Source organism: Coniosporium apollinis (assembly GCF_000281105.1).
Source record: "Coniosporium apollinis CBS 100218 chromosome Unknown supercont1.8, whole genome shotgun sequence".
Taxonomy (NCBI): domain Eukaryota; kingdom Fungi; phylum Ascomycota; class Dothideomycetes; genus Coniosporium; species Coniosporium apollinis.
This window is the reverse complement of record NW_006913270.1, coordinates 24,773-43,729: the sequence shown is the minus strand read 5'-3', so window position 1 is coordinate 43,729 and position 18,957 is coordinate 24,773. Positions and strand designations below refer to the sequence as shown.

The following is an 18,957-nucleotide window of genomic DNA, read 5'->3' as shown; positions in this document are numbered from 1 at the left end:
GGATCTTTAGACGACATCCCTGCGAGGACGAACCCGACAACTTGAAGTATTGCTGTACTTTCGGGGTAGTGTTACGCATTGCTCAAGAGTCCTTCTCATACGTTTCCATTGAGTGCTTCACGCCTTCTCAGTTTCCAAGTATCAGTACTACGCCAGTGCCCTTCCGCTTCCGGTTGATCGTTTGTTGTTCCTGGAGTGCCCTGATCACACGACAACAAACCTCGAGCTTCACTTTCACAGACACACACCTATATCTCGTTAAGAGCTATATGGACAGGCCAATCCCCGCTTTCTACTGCTGCTATCTGCTGCGTTCGACGGTGAGACATTCGGCGCTCTACGTCGGGTCAACACCACACCCCGTGCGCCGGCTCAGACAACACAATGGTCTTGAGAAAGGAGGCGCTGTGCGCACTTCTAGAGATACACTTAGGCCGTGGGAAATGACGTGCGTGGTTGCTGGCTTTCCGTCGAAGATCGCTGCGTTGCAGTTTGAGTAAGTCTAGCTCTTCTATCTACTACGACTGTTCCGAGCACAGCGTTGGTAACCTTCACAAGTGACGTGTGTTACGTTGTATGCAATTTGGGGAAGGCATGATTGGCCAGGAACTCTCATTCGAATAGCCTGGAGTGCACCGTTGTTTTATCTGGAGTAATCAGTTATCACAAAAACGCTCTCGACACTTCAGTAATTGTTCAGGATACTTGCACCTCGATGGGGAGCACGTCTTAATGCATACTTACCAAAGCTCCGTCTGTCTTGTTTTCTATACCCAACATCACATGCCTCGATCTCGAGAAGGTATCATTTATAGCGAGTGATACGTACTGACAAACTCCAGATGGGCCTGGCAAAACACCCACACAACCCGGCACATCGCCCCCGCCGAACGCCTAACCCAAGCCCACTCCAACATCCGCATCTCCCCCCGCTCCGGCAAGACCAGGAAGCGGCCGGCTCGCCCGCGCGTATCCCTGACCGACAAGCTCTCTAACCTGCATCTCCTCCTCCGCGTCAAGAGCTTCGAACGCTGGCCGCTCGAGGTGCGCTTCTTCGCCGAAGACGTGTATCGGGCTTGGCAGCGGTGGGATGCGCTGGTAAGGTGTAGGATCCGGAGTGGTATTAAGGTCAATTTAGAGAAGCATGCTGGCAGACTGCCAACGGCGCGACAGAGCGGAAGTGCAGGTGTCGTGGACGGTGAGGCGCCCGCTGCGTCAGTGTTCGTGCCGGCGGGTATCGAGTCCATTGATATCGGATATGCAAGCTCCAAGTCGTACATCGAGAAATGTCAACAGTTACTCGGCCCTAATAGCGCCCACTCATGCAGCATCTGCAGGAAGCATGTTAAGCCCAGCGCAGCGCTCTTGCTTGTCTGCCCGGAAGAAGGCTGTCGGATGATCTCCCATCTATCTTGCCTTTCCTCTCAGTTCTTGAGCAAAGAAGGTGACCAGGACGCGATAGTGCCGACGGAGGGGCACTGTCCGAGCTGCCAAACCAAGCTGCAGTGGAGTACACTGGTGATGAACTTCAGCCTCCGGCTACGGGGACAGAAGGAGATGAACAAGCTGTTCAAAAAGCCGCGACCAAAGAAGGCGAAGACGACGGAGGGGTCTAGTACAGTGGTACCGACCACAGCAGGCGAAGCAGATGATGAAGAGAGCGATGGCGACGCGTCTGATGATGATGGCACTGACAACCTTGCATTGCACTCCGTGGAGGCCCACGGTGTGGAGGCAGAAGCCGAGGCGCAAGATGAATGGTACAACCTTCAGGACGATATCGATGACCTTCAGTCTGTAACAGATGAACCAGATGGCGCAAGCTACAACGTCGGCATATCGCGGCGTTATCAGCCAGACGTTGTTATCGAGGACAGCGACTGGGACGACGCCATGGTTCTTGACTAGCGCAGCCTGTCAATTAGGCGTCCTTAGTTGTGTCTTTTATTCTTTCGGCTGCCTCGGACTCATCCCGGTCTTGTCGCGCACTTGGACAAGAACTACCATGGCCCCACGCGTCGCAATGGCAGATCCTCTATGTCTACGTGAGCATCGATTGCAGCGATGACCTCCAGAATGCGTTCTTCCACACTCTCAAGGCTCGCACCAGCATCGATCTTGACAAAGTCTTCACCTTCGGGCGACGACTGCAAGACCCCGAAAAGCTGACGAACGCGCTCCTGCATTTTCCTGGTCTCGTACTTTTCCTCGCCGAAAGAGCCTCGCCGGGCCGCGTCTTCAGCGGAGATGTCGAGGAAGATGCAGATGTCCGGACGCGGTAGGCCTACTTCTGGATGGCGGGCCCAGCTCAGGTCGAGCGTGGGGTTGTCCTTGGCGGCGGAGTAAACGCAGCCTGAGTAATAGTAGCGGTCGATGATGACCGTAATACCGGCCTGGATATCTGCCTCGATAGATGCTACCTTCTCCCAGCGGTTGATAGAGAAAAGCAGATGAATGACGTGATCTTCTTGCTCGCTCTCGCCCTTGAGATAGGCATCTATGGCTTTACCCGTCGCCGTGCTCCTGTCTGAGTTTAATCAACAACGAGAAAGCAGCATGTATATTTGGCTGTGGTCTCACCCGGAAATCGGATCAATCGGACAGGCTCTGCCCGTCTCTTGAATGTTTCGACCAAGCGCATACACTGCGTGGTCTTGCCGGCTCTGTCCAAGCCCTCAAACACAACGAGCTTGCCGCGCGCCATTGTATTTCTCGCCCGTTGTTCTGGATTGGTGTAGTAAATAATTCGCACAATCGATGCCGAAGACGCCATGTCTTCAATTTGGCGTGCCGCTACGCGAAATCTTGGCATTTAGTTTGGTGATATCGTGAAACGACCGCTGACTTCGAACAACCACCGAGAGCACTGACAAGGCCACAGTACAGTAGGCTGAACTCAGCTGGACCTGGCGTATCTTCTCCGCCTACCTTCGATATCCCACGACCTACCTGAATATTGGCGGTTTCATGGCGGACAACCTCACGCTCGGCCTCTCCCAGCTACCGGATGAGATGCTCACCTTCACCCTCCTAAAAGCCTCGGAAGGTCTCACCCCACGGCTCGGCAAACTCGCCTTCCCCGGCAGATCCACCATCCAGACCCCCCACTACATCGGCAACGCGTCACGAGGTGTGATACCGCATCTCTCCCAGGACTTGTTCAGGAAGCACACCAACATCGACGCCATATACGTGCCCTTAGAAGACTGTAAACGCCCCTCAGTATCTTAGTTTCATAGCAGCAAGAGCTGACGAGCCCGTCTGACTAAGCCCTCAAGTTGTAGAGAAAGCACCGCAGCATACCCCGCCGGTTTACGAGCTCGATCTCCCGGATGCGGAGTCGCCCTTGCGCCGCTTCATCGCGCTGAAGCAGGATGCGTTTCTCATCATGGGCGCGCGGAGAACGCCTCCTATAGCGGCCCCGGCAGCCAATACCAATGGCGCGATCAGTATCCTGACCTCGGTCGGGTTTCGTCATCTAGCTTCTTCGGACTATGTCGCCGCTGCGCAGAAGCTCCGACCGGACATCGTGGTTGGGCTGGGTGATATTGTATACAAGCAACAAGCAAAACCCAGCAACAAGCGGGTGGCCAAAATGGCTGATCGGACTGAGGCCTGGACGAAGGACATCGTAGATGGCAAGAGCGGTCTGGACAAAACGACTAGGGACGGACCTCGCTATAGCATCTTCGCGTCAGTCCTCCCAATCAGCTCCGAGCTACAGTCCTCCTATGTCGACGAGCTGGCGGACGAGCTGCGCGACCAGCTATCCGGCCTCGCAATATACGACCCAAGCTCCCTAACGGATCTCCCACAAGCGCTAACACCGCTTCCGCGCTTATCCTTCTCCGAGCCCTCAAGCCCGCGACAGCTACTGCACGAGCTATCCCTAGGCACAGATTTACTCACAATCCCCTTCATCAACGCAGCCACCGATGCAGGAATAGCCCTAGACTTTATCTTCCCTCCCGCCAACGCTTCTAGCAGCACACGAAGGCCGCTAGGGGTAGACATGTGGTCCTCAACGCACGCAACAGATCTTTCGCCGCTGAGTTCGGGCTGCGGATGCTACGCGTGTAAGAGACACCATCGTGCATATTTGCAGCACTTGCTGGCTGCGAAGGAGATGCTGGGCTGGACGCTTCTGCAGGTGCATAATCACGCGGTTATGGATCAATTCTTTGCTGGTGTCCGGGCGAGTATTGGGAAGGACAAGTTTGAGGAGGATAGGGTGGCTTTCGAAGCGGTGTATGAGGCTGAATTGCCGGAGAGGACTGGGCAAGGACCGAGGCAAGTTTGCGTGATTGTTAACGGGTTTGGATAGAGTGCTGACGCAGGCATTGCAGGGTCAGAGGATATCAGTTTAAGTCGGAGGGCCCGGGCGAGGCGAAGAAGAACGCCTCTGCCTACCGCATGCTTGATGAGAGGAAGGAGTTGCTTGCTGAGGCAAGTACGCCTAGTTCAGGTACTGATGCGAAAGATTTGGAGAATATCGGGTTTGCAGAGGTGGTCGAGCGGCAGTAATAGTAGACGGTTCGGGTTACCTGTAGGGTATTGTAGGTCGGATACCCTCTGTGAGTGAAGAAGGGGTTGTATGTCAAAATGTAGTATGCAAAGACGCATCTTTGCCGAGAGTAAAGCTCTAGCCTCGACAATACTGTTCGGAGGATGTACCAAGCGAAGCCAGCCCTTGAATTTGGTTGATTCAGTGACATTCCTGACATGCTTCGGTGAGCTGTCGTCTTCAGCCTTCAACAGATCTCAGCAGCGGTGATATCAATAAAATGTAGGGTCCCTCTGACGCCGCCCACGCAACAGTAAAATGCGCGGCCAGCTCTTATGGGACTCAAGCCAAAGAACAGCTACTCCGTCTCCGCACCACTGAATCGCAAGACAGCAATTGATAGCCCTGAGCTACAGCAACAGAATGTTGACGCGCGTGGCTGCTGTGATGAACTGTCTATATGGGTGCGTGAAGAAGGAGAACAAGAAGAAGAGAGTTGCGGTTGCGGCTCAAGGTTTTCCTCAATGGAGGCTAGAAGCGCTAGGCTGAATGCGGCATTGCTAGTACTGTAGCTGTGCATAACCTTATGCAAGCCGTGTTCATTCATACTCAAACATCCAGACACTGCGAGTCCTGTGGTAACCTGCTATAACACAACGACTACGAGATGTTTGACTGGTGATCGGCCACCACTGTCTTCACAACACTCTCAGCGCCCGAAACTCGACGCAGAAAACCACCCGTTGTTTACTATGGCTTCTGCGGTCTTCTTCCTCGACTTGAAGGGCAAGGTGTGCTTGCGCCTGTACGGTGTCAAGTGTACACTGCTGATCCTACCTGCAGACCCTTCTTGCCCGCAACTACAGAGGAGACATCCCCATGTCGGCCGTCGAGAAATTCCCCATCCTCCTCAGCGAAGCCGAAGAAGAAAGCTCCGCCGTCCCGCCATGCTTCTCCAGCGAAGGCATCAACGTACGTCCAGGGAGCGCTTAGGAAAATATCGCCTCGGGGGGCGCATGCATATGCTGCAGACTAGACTAGCTCAGTATTGATTGTATCTGTTGTGTAGTACCTCTACATCCGACACAACAACCTGTACCTCCTCGCCCTCACAAAACGCAATACCAACGCCGCCGAGATCCTGCTATTCCTCCACAAGATTGTCGAGGTGTTCACCGAATACTTCAAGGAGCTGGAGGAGGAGAGTATACGCGACAACTTCGTCATCATATACGAGCTCCTCGACGAGATGATGGACTTTGGATACCCGCAGACGACGGAGAGCAAGATATTACAAGAGTACGGCCACAGCATACCGTTCATGCGAGCCAAACATGGCGAGTTTCGAGGGAGACTAACACCACTTCTAGGTACATCACCCAAGAGTCCCACAAACTCGAAGTCCAAGCCCGCCCTCCCATAGCCGTCACAAATGCCGTCAGCTGGCGCAGCGAAGGCATCCGCTACCGCAAAAACGAAGTCTTCCTCGACGTCATCGAGTCGCTGAACCTGCTAGTCTCCGCAAACGGCAACGTGCTGCGCTCCGAGATCCTCGGCGCCATCAAAATGAAGTGCTACCTGTCCGGCATGCCTGAGCTGCGGCTAGGCCTGAACGACAAAGTCATGTTCGAGACCACGGGACGGGCTACGAGGGGGAAGGCGGTGGAGATGGAGGATGTTAAGTTTCATCAGTGTGTGAGGTTGAGCAGGTTCGAGAATGATAGGACGATTAGCTTCATCCCACCGGATGGGGAATTTGAGCTTATGAGCTATCGGCTGAACACGCAGGTTAAGCCCCTGATATGGGTCGAGTGCATAGTGGAGAGCCATTCGGGGAGTAGGATAGAGTACATGCTGAAGGTACTTCACTCCTTTAAGCCTCAAGAGGCTTACGTTGCTAACAGTCAGCTACAGGCAAAAGCACAATTCAAGCGTCGCAGCACGGCCAACAACGTACAAATAATAATACCCGTCCCCGACGATGCCGACAGTCCGCGCTTCCGCACCAATATCGGAACCGTACATTACACGCCCGAGTCCTCCTCCATCGTGTGGAAGATCAAGCAATTTGGCGGCGGTAAGGAGTTCCTCATGCGGGCTGAGCTCGGCCTACCATCGGTTCGCGGCGATGATGAGAAGGGTGGCGGCATGATGGGCGGGTTCGGTGGGAGTATGGGCGGTGTAGGCGGCGGAAAGGGAAAGAGGCCTATCAATGTCAAGTTTGAGATTCCGTATTTCACTACGAGTGGCATACAGGTGCGGTATCTGAAGATTATTGAGCCGAAGGTATGGCGACTGCTCCTTATCCGGCCCTCTTTTGGCCTTGTTTACTGGTTGAGGTGTGTCCTTACTGACATTTTGGTCTTTCCAGCTTCAATACCCGTCTCTGCCATGGGTACGGTACATAACGCAGTCAGGCGACATCGCGGTGCGTTTGCCTGAGGTGCAGTAAAAGTACCTTGGATCTAGAAACGGAGCTCAACGGAATCCTGTGAATGGCCGAAGCGCGTTGACTGCGTCGGAAAGAATTACGATTCATGAGCAGAAAGAGATGACCTATGATCTCGCGAAGAGCGCAAGCTTAAGACCTCTGCAGTCACCAGTCGTGACTAGGCTGGTACCGTGAGCGTTGGGGTGGAACCTCGTCGAGATTTTACCGCGATCCACTGTCTGCCCTGTGGACCACTTGCGCCGATTGACGATGGCGTCGCCAGGTTAAGAGGTGTCAGTGTTGCGTGGATATACTGCCGATTCCGGTCGAGACTGCTTCCCACCCGGTAAATTCTTCGTACTCCTCCACATTTTGTACCCGCATCAATACAAGCGCGGAGCATTACGTCTTCGTCTCAGGTATTTCATCGTTGCTTTCCAGCCCTGGTTGTGCATTCGAATACACTCAACAGACTATTCGTGTCTTCAAATATCATTCTAGCAGAGGTCTTTTGCCCAGTCATGTCAGGTTCATCAGAGTTAACAGCCAGCGCTTGGCGCATTTTATGACTGACGCTCGACGTGGACATAGAGTGGAGCTGCCGAAGACAGATCGTTTGCGCATTTCGTGAACAGTACTGCTTGACTTGAGCGATTAGCTCTTCAGTAAGAGAGATACTGTATTACGTTGCCTGTTCCTGTGCTCTACCTGACGGTCAAGTCACTCGCCTCACCATAACCGTTATATGCAAATCTTCTCAAGTCCCAATCCCACACTTCCAGTCGCACCACCCCAGCTCCATCTGTTGCTCTGCTTAGAATCCTTGTTTTCTCTCCTTTCTCCATCTTGACCTTCGCCGTCCACAGTGACCAAGCCCAGAGCAATCTTCCCCTACCCTTCACCTTCTCCGGCACCTCCAAGATCTCGGTCTCCACCCAACTCATTCCCTCATCCACAGATACCTCAACCTTCTCCACCGGCGCATTACTTCCAGAGGGCAACGCATGCCCCTTCACCGCGACCATCCCCTCCTTGTCCCTCCACACCGTCCTCCCATTCACCAGAACCCCCACCACGCTGTCAATACCAATCACCAGCAGCGCAGGCGTCCTATACCACCACCACCCCCGCGCCCTCCGCATCCTCAGCCTGCGGCGGTAAGATTATATAGTCACACATCTGGTAGATATTCGCACTCTCAACCATCTGCACCATTATCCTATCAACCCACTTCACGGTCCTCGCGTCCGCTACGCCCCGCACGACGACTCTCACAGGCCCACCATGCTTCGTAGGCAACGTTGCATCGTTCATCCGCAGCGCGAGAACCACATCCGCGTCCTCATCCAGCGCACGTGATAAGAGGATCGAGGCGCCGTACCACCCGTCCTCCTACCACGGCTGGGACCGGCAGGCGAACGTCACACACGCCCTTTCCCGCGCCTTCTCATCAAGCACCTCCAGCACCCTCGCCCCGCGCAAAAGCTCACAGAGCCGCGACCCCCGGAGGACACGATTCATGGCCACGCCGTCGACTTCGATGAGGTTGGTGCGCATGGTGTGGCGGCGGTTGCCGGCGTATTGGAGGGCGCAGATCATGATGTGTTGGGGGAGACGCTGGAGGGAGGGGATGGTGTGGTGAATAGGTTTGCTGATAAGGCCGTCGAGGGTTAGGAGATGGGATGAGGGGGGGTGTGGGGGACGAGGTCGTGGCTGCGGGTAGGCGGGGGGGCGGAGGGTGGGGAAGCTGTGGGGGGGTGAGTAGATGCCGATTGGACTGTGAACTTGTACAAGGAAATAGGTCCTGATTGAAGGACCATGCTAAATCGGAGGGGGCTCTAAACGTCTCAATGCTTGAGACGTGAGAGCCCCCTCGAAGCATATTGATGATTGGACCGCAACCTCAACGCAGTATTCGTTAAAGATGCACAGCCTAGAACGCATGACTTGAAGCTAGAAGCCTAGAACATAGAACAGACCTCTCAACAAGCTCCTCAAGAGGGGGTTCTCTGTTAAGAGGGACTTCTGTCGAATACTCGAGCCAGGTGGGCTCCTCGACACAGTTGTCCTTCTGCTTATATATCATCCAAGAAAGTGTGTTGTAAAGAGGAAGCAATCACATCTACTGAGACTGAGCCATTATTGAGTACCCATGTCTGACGCCCAGAAGCGGTGCAACAAGACGTTGACATGCTTTTTGATGATGCTCAGCGTTGATCGTTTGACCGCAGCCCGGGCGGGTCCTTACCGAAGGTTTTTAGACGAAGAGTGGCAGATGAGATCTCGAGTTTACATGCGCGGGGAGTCCGTGTCCAGGCGGGCTCGGTGCTCAGCAGAGTAAGAGTATGTATAGCATCATGAAGACGGAATTGGTTACGGAATCATCTGATTCAAATCGTCCGACAAGTTATCTCTATGCAGGCAGATCGCCAAGCCTCTGTTCTCGTTGAGATCGCATTTCAGCAGAGAATAAACCGCTCAGTAGTCACGTCATCCAACATTTCCTACCCCCTTGGCTTAATAGAACCACCTAAACTCAGGTACAGCTGGCCCATCCTTCAGTTTTTCCGTAGGGATGTCTCTGACATTCAGCTTCACACCCTGCTGGCGATCTCTCCGCTTGTTATCAATCATCATCCATGCACCGAGGATCAAGGTGAGCGCGAAACCTGTTCCGCCAAACGCCGCAGTAGTTGCGAGAGCCGGAATATAGTCAGGTGCATCTTGGGGCCGGAAGATATTGGAGCTGACGACGCCCATGAGGTTGGCCACGGGGACGCCGATAGAGGTGAGGATGACGCGACGGCCTTCATGAGCGATGTTGTTGTTGTACCAGACGTCTAGGAGCACAGAAGGTGCGGATGTGCCCCTGATGATGTCAGATATCTACTACGATTATTCTCGAAGGGTATTTGGGCTTACCATGTCATCATGAAAGCGGCGAAGTAAGCAGCTTGGTGCTGGGTCAACACATCAATGCCCGCATAGATGCAGAAACCGATGAATGTGAACAAGAAGCCAGCAGCTATGTACGGGAAACGCCAACGGGTCCAGTCACTCAGGAAGGCCAGTATCAACAGCATGATCGCACCAGATATGTTCGGCGCGACTGTATACAGGTTGGTCTTGACAGTGCCGTAGCCCAGCCGGCCGATCATTGGCGGAAGGAAGAGTTGCACAGATTGAAGAGGCACGCCCAAGCAAATCTCGATCGCGAGGATCATCCAGCTTGTCGGGTGCTTGAGGATTTGGAAGGAGTCACCCCATTTGAACTTCTCGTTGACAACCGAAGAACTGTCGATTTGCATACGGTAGAAGGCGAGCTTCTTCTCCTCTTCGCTCAGGAACCTGGCTCTTGAGGCCGAATGCGGGAGATACCAGAAGGCGAAGAAGGAGAACAGGATGGTGGCACTGCCTTCGATGATGAAGAGGTAACGCCAATTTTGGAGAGGTCCGCCCTCGATCTGGAAGGTGCCGTAGGCGAGAAGCCCTCCGAAAGCAGAGGCGATACTCTGTGCCGCATAGAAGATGGCCAGCCGTCTAGCAAGTTCACCGCGACGGTAAAATCTGCGCATGTGTTAGGAAGTGCGGAGAAGCCTCCTGGGTGATCACCTACGTTGTCTGATAATATATTACTAATGGGAAGAAGGCCGATTCTGCCATTCCCAGAAACCACCGCAGAGTCATCAACCCGGCAAAGTTCTGCACAGCGACAACGAGCAGCGTCATGCATCCAAAGCTGAACATCATGATAGGTAGGACACGGTTCGGTCCGTACTTCTTTCCCAAAATACCAAGGAACGGAGCAGTGAGCACATATGGAATGAAGAAGACACTAAGGATGGTGTTGTACTGGTTGCCAACTAGGCCCAGGTCTCTCTCGAGGCCAGCCGTCTTTGCGTTGCCCAGGTTCGACTTGTCGAGGCTGTTAAAGAGGTACATAATGGCCAGAACAGGCAAAATGCGGAGATCGAACTTCCAGACGAGACGCTTCTCATCTTCGAGATTGATGACCATTGTCTCTCCGACATGGCTGTTAATGATTTTGTTGCCAGCCTCGTCGACTTGGACGGAACGAATGGAATTGGATTCCTTAGGAGGCAGCTCCTTTGCCAGATCGGAGACGTCAGACATGTCGGTTAGAATCTCAGAATGCTTGGCTGAACAAAACGACAACAGGATGTAACACTGTTCGGAGGCGATGGAGTGACAACAAGCCTTGATGGATAGTAATGAATCTGCGACTGATGATCATCATGTATATACTTGGTCGTGTGCCATCCTGTTCATGAGCTGCCCCAGCGACTCACTTTTTGCTCTCGTCCCAAACCCTGTCATCGTGGCTCGCCGAAAATACGAATTGACCAATGCCTACCCATTGCCTTGCAGATCACTCTTATCAGCGATATCAATGTCGAGGCTTGATCCCGAGCAGAGTGCTTCTTTCTGCCGTCACGGTGCGCCGGCAAGGCGCGAGTGTTGCTGCAGCAGGGAAGAGCTTTGCGAGATGAAGCTCTGTGACTCTGCTGGACCGATGAGTGAGCTGAGGAGGTTGCTCCTTAGCCTCTTCGGACCGCGCTAGTGACCGGTGGGTTTCCGACCGTTTTTGCAATCCCTGCCAGCCCGAGATAAGACAAAAGTCACTCGTACGCGTACCGAGTATCGTACCCCTACGTACTTCGCCTTTAAACCACCTCTCCCGGATGACAACCACACTGAATATTTCATTTGAGATAGCAACACTTGATGATGTCGACTACGCTTTCCGCATTCGAGAGATAACCGTTTTTGAATCTGAAGGTCAAAAATCCTGACGCTGAGACAAGCATTACGGGCCGCAGCGGGTTTTCCGGCACTGCTTCTGAAGGCGTTTGTCCTCCCAACGTTCGGCGAGTACCTGGTCTTACGGCATCGTTATTGTGGCCCAACCTCGTATCTTCGAGTGTTGATAAAGGTCTCCAAGCTGACAGAACTGAACACATGCTAGGAATGCGGCTTGAGACAAGGTGTATTGCTGAGAAGACTGACGAAGCTGTGCTCTACGAGCGCCCGTGTCGGGCAGATTTGCAATTCCATGACAACAAGGACTGGCCGAGTTAGGAGTTAGGCTCCGTCCGCATTGCCTGCCGATCCATACCCCATCCGCTTTCTCGGACCGATTTGCACAACACAACAGATCATAGTCACCGCTGCATCGAGTTTTCATTCTGTAGGTGCTAGGAAGCCATTGGACGACCGCCCATACCAGAGGCATTACGTCTGATACTGACGCAAGAACTAATGGGGTTACCTCCGGCACGACTACGAAGACTCAGCTCGGACAAGAGAGCTAGTGAGCCTGGTAGAGCATGTACTGTTAATGCACTGATGAGACATTTCATCTGCGGAAGCCTCCGTGGAAGAACAGACGATGTTTTTTCCACACTTGAGGTGTAGGATACTGTTGGAAGCGTACCGGCGGCGGCAATGGAACAGGAAGGTAGACAGCAGGCAGCTAATCTCGTGCAGTGCAAGCTGATGACAGCGCGCGGACAGGAACTGCGGAACAAAAGCGAGACGACAGAGGGCGACTCAAGGACGCAGATGCGATAGGTAGTGAGGTGTGTGAAATTCTTCTTGTCTACCGGTTGCCCTCACCAACTTGCATTACCAGTTGCTTCGCCATCCCATCGAAGATTGGATACAACGAGCAGCTATTATACTTCTGCACCAGCGACTCCTCATTCCCATGCGCTTCCTCAGTGACGGGTTTCGTGTCCAGCTCCCTTCCCATAACAGACGTTCCTTCTGGATAAGACGGTCTCACGCCCTCTTCAATTAGCATCACGAACGCCGGATCCACAGGCACGCTGCCGAGGAACGGGACACCAAAATCCAGCGCCATAACCTCTCCACCACCTTTGCTGAAGACGTTGCTGCACGTGGAGCAGTTCGGACACACAAAGCCTGCCATATTTTCTACCACACCCAACACCTTCAAACCCGTCTTCTTGCAGAAGTTGAGCTCCTTCTTCACATCAGATATCGCTATAGCCTGCGGTGTGGTGACAACGACTGCCCCAGCGAGCTGCGATGGCCTGTCCGCGGTGTCCTTGAGCAGCGTCTCGAGTAATGATATATGCTCGTCGGATGTGCCTGGTGGTGTGTCGATAAGAAGGTAGTCGAGCGCTGGCCACTGGACTGATGACAGGAACTGCCGCACCATGGCCGTTTTCTTAGGACCGCGCCAGATCACGGCGTCGGAACGAGAAGGCAGTATGAAGCCAAGGGACATGCATGAAAGAGGTCCTATGCTTGCGTTCTCCCGTATGCTATCGGAGGAGCCGCTGGTTTCTTTCGACTGGGTAGGATATGGCTGCGAATCGTGAACGGGTACGGGCAGCCAGCCGCCGGGTGCTTGTGTCACCTTTGCAGACTCAACGCCGAAGAAGCGTGGTATCGAAGGACCGGTCAGATCTACGTCCAGTACACCCACAGAGTGGCCTTGGAGCGAGAGGGTCAGGGCGAGTTGAGTGGTTATGCTGGATTTGCCGACGCCGCCTTTGCCGGAAAGGATGAGGATGATGCGGTTGGCGTTATCTAAACCCATGGCAGGAAATTTCTCAGCCGGGCTCGAATATCGAACTGGCGACGCTGTCGAGTATGTTACTGGTGGGTTCGTCGCACTTCATGTTCTGGTGGTGGCAGACAGGAAGTTTAGCAGAAGGCCTGAGGATTTCAAATCGGCGAAGCGGCGGCTGAACCCGCGCCAAGGCATTGCGCCACGCTTACTTAATCCAGATGCTTTCAACTTACCTAGGTATCCGGCATCTTAATTTTTTAAGGTAGCTTACTTCCGTACAAGACATGGGAGGTCTCCTTTAAAACAGTTGAGTTATAGCGAAGCTAGAATGTTTAACTCTGATAGCGATCGAGTTTGGATCCTCCTACAGCGAGCTCTCATCCCTGCGTAAGGACCGGAGGATGAGCAGGAAATCAAACTCGTAGCATCCATGTCACGGTGACTCTTGTAGCTGACGCATGATGAGTCAAGAATGAGCTCCAAGCAGCGACCTGCCCTCCTGCCTCTCGGTTCTGTCTTTGACCCACCACCATCTACATCTCCTCTCTGATTCGTTGACGTCAACCAGACTATTACCACTCTCTTTCCTGAACCAATCTCCCCACTTCCTGTTTTCGACCCACACGCCTCCTCGCCTCTTTCGCAACCCTTCAGCATCCTCATACTCTTTCACTTCCCAACCGCCTCTCACCCCCTTCCACGCTGCCGATATTTCTACAAGGATCTTCCAGAACCCCCACATAAGGACAAGAGCCACGATAGTGATGAAGACAGTAGCGACAACGGAGAGGAAGTTGCGTGTGGAGACGTTACATCCCAGGCCTGAAGTGCGAAGTTCCCAGCGCTCGGAGCCGTCTCGGCCGGAGAGGGGGCAGATGTCTGGATGGCTCATTGGTGTAAGGAGGGGAGGCAGGTGAGAATTCGGGAGCGGGAGGCAGAGTGACGACTATGAATAATGCGGGAGGTGATCAGCTTGTGACAGGCGGGGGCTTGGCGAATGTTGCGAGCCATCATGACTAGACTGGCCGTGTGGAGACATGAACACAGCTGTGATAAAAGGAAACAGGGTCTTTGATGGGTAACTATGTGACCCCACGACTACTGTAGTAGCATATAGAAGATTAGGATAGTTCCGTGTGCCTATAGCGGATGGTGTCGCGCGTCCCATCATGCACAAGATTGTTTGTACGACAATCTCTCCTTCACTGTCGCACTATCTCCTAATCACCACCCATGTACAGACCCCCCCTGGCTAGGTAGTAGCCGGTAGTTGACATAAAAACATATGCACGTAGATGTTGAGATCGTTGTTGAAATTGGACTCGCAATCCGTAAATGTCAAAATTTTGGCCTTACATATGGACACCATCCACAATGGTATTTGCTTTCAACACATGAGTCGCATCGCGATGTGCTCCAGCATTGATAAAGCCGGTCCCTCTCAGATGGTGAGGCGGCCGCGGCAGCAAGGCTTGACATGTAAGCGGAGGTCTCCAGGTGCACAGATGCCTTGATTGAAGCAGGATATTCCGGACAAACAAGCCAAAGCACGGCCAAAGAGTCTGTTGCTCCTAGAGTTAGGTATAACTATAAATTAACGTTACAGCAACCCAACGCAAGACTCCGAGCCAACGGCATCTAAGGTCACATGACATTGTTCTAGTGACCTCGGCAAATCACCTGCATGGGGCTCTCAGCTTTCCCCGGATTACCATATCCGCAGCCACCCCACTACCCATAGGCCTAAGTACGGTAGAGCTTCTATATTACCATGTACATAGCCTTTAGTATACACCCAAGTCGACTTCCATCCTTTCTCACCTGATCCCGTTTTGACTCGCAATGACGTCCTTACCTCCCTTGACTGGCATCCGGGTTCTCGAGTTCGCCGGGTTAGCTCCAGGTAACCCACCCTCGTGCTCTGCAAGTCTCACCCTCTATACAACGAGCTTCCCGCACGCGTCTACTCATGAATAACTACCTGACGACCCTCCGCATCAGGGCCCTTTGCCGGCCTCCTGCTAGCCGACTACGGCGCCACCGTCCTCCGCATCGACCGCTCTCATCCCTCCGCCCACGGCCCACACCCTCCCCCTCCTACAGCCGACGTCCTCACTCGCCGCAAGAGCAGCATAGCCATTGACCTCAAGTCCCCCTCTGGCATCGCCCTCATAAAGTCCCTGATACCCAGCGTCGATGTAGTCATCGACCCATTCCGGCCTGGCGTCCTCGAAAAGCTCGGCCTCTGCCCCTCGTCCGTTCTGCTGAAGCTGAATCCGCGCCTCGTTGTCGGGCGCATGACGGGATTCCGCCGAGATGGGAAGTACGCACAGATGGCGGGACATGATATAAATTATATCGCGGTCTCGGGTGTGCTATCGCTGTTGGGTAGGAAAGGGGAGAAGCCGTATGCGCCGGGAAACATTATCGGTGACTTTGCCGGCGGAGGAGCAATGTGCTTTTTGGGGATTTTGCTGGCACTGCTGGGAAGGAACACGTCTGGGAGGGGACAGGTCGTCGAGGCGAATATGGTGGATGGGAGCAGCTATCTGGCAACAATGCCGAGGTTGAGTTTGAAGAGGCCGATATGGGAGAAGGAGAGAGGAGAAAACATGTTGGACGGTGGTAGTCCTTTCTACGATACCTATGAGACAGAGGACGGAAAATACATGGCCGTGTAAGTCGGACCTACGGCAAATGAGGGGTACCCGCACTGACACAATACAGTGGTGCACTGGAGCCGCACTTCTTCGCGTTCTTACTGAAAGGTCTCGGGTTGTCTGAAGCTGACCTCCCGGGATCACGCGATGATCGCAGTACTTGGCCAGCTCTCCGTGAGCTCTTCGGGAGAAGATTCAAGACGAAGACGCGCTCTCAGTGGGAACAGATCTTTGATGGCACGGATGCATGTTGTACACCGGTCTTGACGAATGACGAGCTGGAAAAGAGCGGCTTCGATCAGCGGCCGGCGACGACGCTGAAAGATTCGCCGGGATTCGCGATTGGTGGTCGTGCGACCACGGCCGCCCAAGGACAGGGCATTGGTGTTGATGGGGAAGGGTGGATGGAGAGGGGCCTGAGTCCGGGAGTGGGTGGAGAGGAGTTGCTGGGACGGTGGATGGGATGGAGAAGGGGCAGCCAGTACGATGTTGAAAACGGTGGGCTCATCTTACGTGACGTGACAAGATCGAAGTTATGAGCGTCAGCGCTGGGAGGTTTGAGAGAAACATTTCGTCGTGCATGCGATGATGATGTCGGCGGAGCGCCCCAGCAGGATTTCTTCCTATGCACCTGTACCGCTGCCTTTTGCATACTGGGAGGAATGAAGCGGAACTACGTTATCTTCTGCGTTAAAGAGGAAACGGCAGCCACCTGAGGTTGTTACTCGGTGCTATCGACGTTACCATCCACCTGAGAGTAGTCCGAACCGTGCCCTCAGTCACGTTGACACCTCTGAGCTCTTAATCATACATCTCCCGATTTCAACAGCGTTAGATGGCCATTAAGCCATGCCTTCGAAACTCCCATCCTCGTCTACGTTGCTCATGGCATCTGCCGAGAACGACGCTATCCAACTTCTGGCAGGTCGACCACCGCTTGTGGCTCGGAACCAGGATGACGGCGGAGGTGGAGTCCTTTTGATCTGCCGCACAACTGCCGCTCTCCCGATTGAGAGTCTTTGGTCCCATAGCATCATGTGAAGACCTACGAGTGAAAGCTATAAGTACTCGGGTAGAGCCCAGGCCCTCGCCAAAGCCCCAGTCACGTCGTCAGTGTTCAGCATGGTACTGCCAACAGGAGTTTACAGAGCTGACCATGTCGGGTCTTGGCTACGCCCACGGGAGGTCCTCGACGCGCGCAGTCGAGTAGCACAGAAAGAAATGTCCGAGGAAGAGCTTCGAAAGTTCGAAGACAAGCACATCGAAAACGTCGTTCAGAAGCAGATCGCTGCTGGGTTGCGCTCCATAACAGATGGAGAATTTCGCCGAGCTTACTTCCACCTGGATTTTCTCAAGCAACTCGACGGGGTGGAGGTGAAGGGGTCCATCAAGCCTACAGGCGAGATTAAGGATGGATGGGCGCCGCCGGTTCTGAGCGTCACGGGAAAGCTGGGACACTCTAAACCCGTGCAAGTGGACGACTTCAAGTTTCTCGAGGCCGCGATAGCCAGGAACAACGCTGCCGGAGTCACAACAAAAGTCGCTATCCCTTCGCCGACAATGGTTCATTTCCGCGGTGGCCGCGCCTCCATCGACATCGCATCTTATCCCGATCTCGACGCCTTCTTCGACGACTTGGCCAAAGTCTACCAGCAGGAGCTGGACGATCTCTGTAAAGCCGGCTGCCGCTTCGTCCAATTAGACGACACGAACCTTGCCTATCTCTGCGACCCCGAAATGCGCAAAGCTGCCGCCTCCCGCTCGGAAGATCTCACCACCCTCCCAAAGCGCTACGCCGAGCTAATCAACGCCGCCATTTCCAAGCGGCCCAAGGACATGACTATCGCCATCCATCTCTGCCGCGGGAACTATCGCTCGCAGTGGTTTGCTAGCGGCGGCTATGAGCCAGTGGCGGAGGTGCTCTTCAAGGATCTCAACGTCGACGCTTATTTCCTAGAGTACGACGACGCACGTAGCGGGGACTTTGGTCCGCTTAAGCACTTGCCGGAGCACAAAGTCGTGGTATTAGGACTGATGTCTTCGAAGCACAGCACGCTAGATGACCGTGATACTATTGTGAAAAGGCTACATGAAGCCGCTTCTGTTTGTCCAACGGGCTTGGAGCAGTTGTGCTTAAGCCATCAGTGTGGGTTCAGCTCGACGATGGAGGGAAATCAGTTGACGGAGGAGGAGCAGTGGGCGAAGATTAGATTCGAGGTAGAAATTGCGAAGAGTGTTTGGGGCGAGGATTTGGCAGCGTAGAATCGAGGGCTAGTATTCAAAATAAGACACGGACGCCTGTATATATTAACTCAAAATTACAATCGGTGTAATTACTTGAAAGGAATACTATAATATCTAAAATCTATTACGGTTTGCTTGTATCTTATAGCATATAAGACTCGATCTACTAATTTAATATTAGATCTTTTAGCCTAATAGCGCAAGCGTGAAATCTCTCTATATATATACTAATATATTATAAGAATGCAATTTGACTCTAGTATATATTTTAATTTATTGCTTTTAGTTTCAATAGAAAACTTACTATATATTAGATAATATCTTAGAAATAGAATCTTAATAGCTCCCTTAAGTATTTAATTAAGTATTTTATCTATTTACAAATTACTTATAGAGTTTTTAAAAGCTATTTATAGTTATTTGTTATATTAGTAAAATACTAAGTTACTTAATTAGCTATCTAGTAGAAAGCTTCTATATATAGTATTGTTTTATTATATACTAATCTACTATATTTCTATTATAGGAAATTCTAAGCGTTTAGAGTAATTTATAT

The 18,957-nt window shown here is 53.0% G+C and overlaps 10 protein-coding genes across 10 annotated transcripts; 5 read left to right on the top strand and 5 right to left on the bottom strand.

The window, feature by feature from the left end:
• Nucleotides 1-443: 443 nt before the first annotated feature.
• W97_02157 (uncharacterized protein) lies at nucleotides 444-1,908 on the top strand (the record flags this gene model as incomplete). Its single annotated transcript, XM_007780058.1, has 2 exons — nucleotides 444-496; nucleotides 843-1,908. The coding sequence occupies 2 exons, from the start codon at nucleotides 444-446 to the stop codon at nucleotides 1,906-1,908; spliced, it is 1,119 nt and encodes a 372-aa protein (XP_007778248.1).
• A 92-nt stretch (nucleotides 1,909-2,000) lies between these two features.
• W97_02156 (thymidylate kinase) lies at nucleotides 2,001-2,704 on the bottom strand (the record flags this gene model as incomplete). The annotated part of the gene is made up of 2 exons (XM_007780057.1): nucleotides 2,001-2,527; nucleotides 2,581-2,704. 2 exons carry the CDS (start codon nucleotides 2,702-2,704, stop codon nucleotides 2,001-2,003), a joined length of 651 nt encoding a protein of 216 aa, XP_007778247.1.
• Nucleotides 2,705-2,967: 263 nt separating this feature from the next.
• W97_02155 (uncharacterized protein) lies at nucleotides 2,968-4,524 on the top strand (the record flags this gene model as incomplete). Its single annotated transcript, XM_007780056.1, has 3 exons — nucleotides 2,968-3,208; nucleotides 3,279-4,314; nucleotides 4,347-4,524. 3 exons carry the CDS (start codon nucleotides 2,968-2,970, stop codon nucleotides 4,522-4,524), a joined length of 1,455 nt encoding a protein of 484 aa, XP_007778246.1.
• Nucleotides 4,525-5,256: 732 nt separating this feature from the next.
• Nucleotides 5,257-6,956, top strand: W97_02154 (AP-1 complex subunit mu-1; the record flags this gene model as incomplete). The annotated part of the gene is made up of 6 exons (XM_007780055.1): nucleotides 5,257-5,295; nucleotides 5,348-5,476; nucleotides 5,574-5,803; nucleotides 5,875-6,364; nucleotides 6,419-6,790; nucleotides 6,876-6,956. The coding sequence occupies 6 exons, from the start codon at nucleotides 5,257-5,259 to the stop codon at nucleotides 6,954-6,956; spliced, it is 1,341 nt and encodes a 446-aa protein (XP_007778245.1).
• Nucleotides 6,957-7,639: 683 nt separating this feature from the next.
• Nucleotides 7,640-8,534, bottom strand: W97_02153 (uncharacterized protein; the record flags this gene model as incomplete). The annotated part of the gene is made up of 3 exons (XM_007780054.1): nucleotides 7,640-8,084; nucleotides 8,113-8,327; nucleotides 8,361-8,534. 3 exons carry the CDS (start codon nucleotides 8,532-8,534, stop codon nucleotides 7,640-7,642), a joined length of 834 nt encoding a protein of 277 aa, XP_007778244.1.
• A 918-nt stretch (nucleotides 8,535-9,452) lies between these two features.
• On the bottom strand, nucleotides 9,453-11,069 carry W97_02152 (uncharacterized protein; the record flags this gene model as incomplete). Its single annotated transcript, XM_007780053.1, has 3 exons — nucleotides 9,453-9,804; nucleotides 9,858-10,502; nucleotides 10,552-11,069. 3 exons carry the CDS (start codon nucleotides 11,067-11,069, stop codon nucleotides 9,453-9,455), a joined length of 1,515 nt encoding a protein of 504 aa, XP_007778243.1.
• Nucleotides 11,070-12,555: 1,486 nt separating this feature from the next.
• W97_02151 (cytosolic Fe-S cluster assembly factor CFD1) lies at nucleotides 12,556-13,524 on the bottom strand (the record flags this gene model as incomplete). Its single annotated transcript, XM_007780052.1, has 1 exon — nucleotides 12,556-13,524. The coding sequence occupies one exon, from the start codon at nucleotides 13,522-13,524 to the stop codon at nucleotides 12,556-12,558; it is 969 nt and encodes a 322-aa protein (XP_007778242.1).
• Nucleotides 13,525-14,030: 506 nt separating this feature from the next.
• W97_02150 (uncharacterized protein) lies at nucleotides 14,031-14,389 on the bottom strand (the record flags this gene model as incomplete). The annotated part of the gene is made up of 2 exons (XM_007780051.1): nucleotides 14,031-14,043; nucleotides 14,103-14,389. 2 exons carry the CDS (start codon nucleotides 14,387-14,389, stop codon nucleotides 14,031-14,033), a joined length of 300 nt encoding a protein of 99 aa, XP_007778241.1.
• A 950-nt stretch (nucleotides 14,390-15,339) lies between these two features.
• On the top strand, nucleotides 15,340-16,696 carry W97_02149 (uncharacterized protein; the record flags this gene model as incomplete). Its single annotated transcript, XM_007780050.1, has 4 exons — nucleotides 15,340-15,400; nucleotides 15,499-16,174; nucleotides 16,225-16,508; nucleotides 16,557-16,696. The coding sequence occupies 4 exons, from the start codon at nucleotides 15,340-15,342 to the stop codon at nucleotides 16,694-16,696; spliced, it is 1,161 nt and encodes a 386-aa protein (XP_007778240.1).
• A 583-nt stretch (nucleotides 16,697-17,279) lies between these two features.
• On the top strand, nucleotides 17,280-18,419 carry W97_02148 (5-methyltetrahydropteroyltriglutamate-homocysteine methyltransferase; the record flags this gene model as incomplete). The annotated part of the gene is made up of 1 exon (XM_007780049.1): nucleotides 17,280-18,419. One exon carries the CDS (start codon nucleotides 17,280-17,282, stop codon nucleotides 18,417-18,419), a length of 1,140 nt encoding a protein of 379 aa, XP_007778239.1.
• Nucleotides 18,420-18,957: the final 538 nt, after the last annotated feature.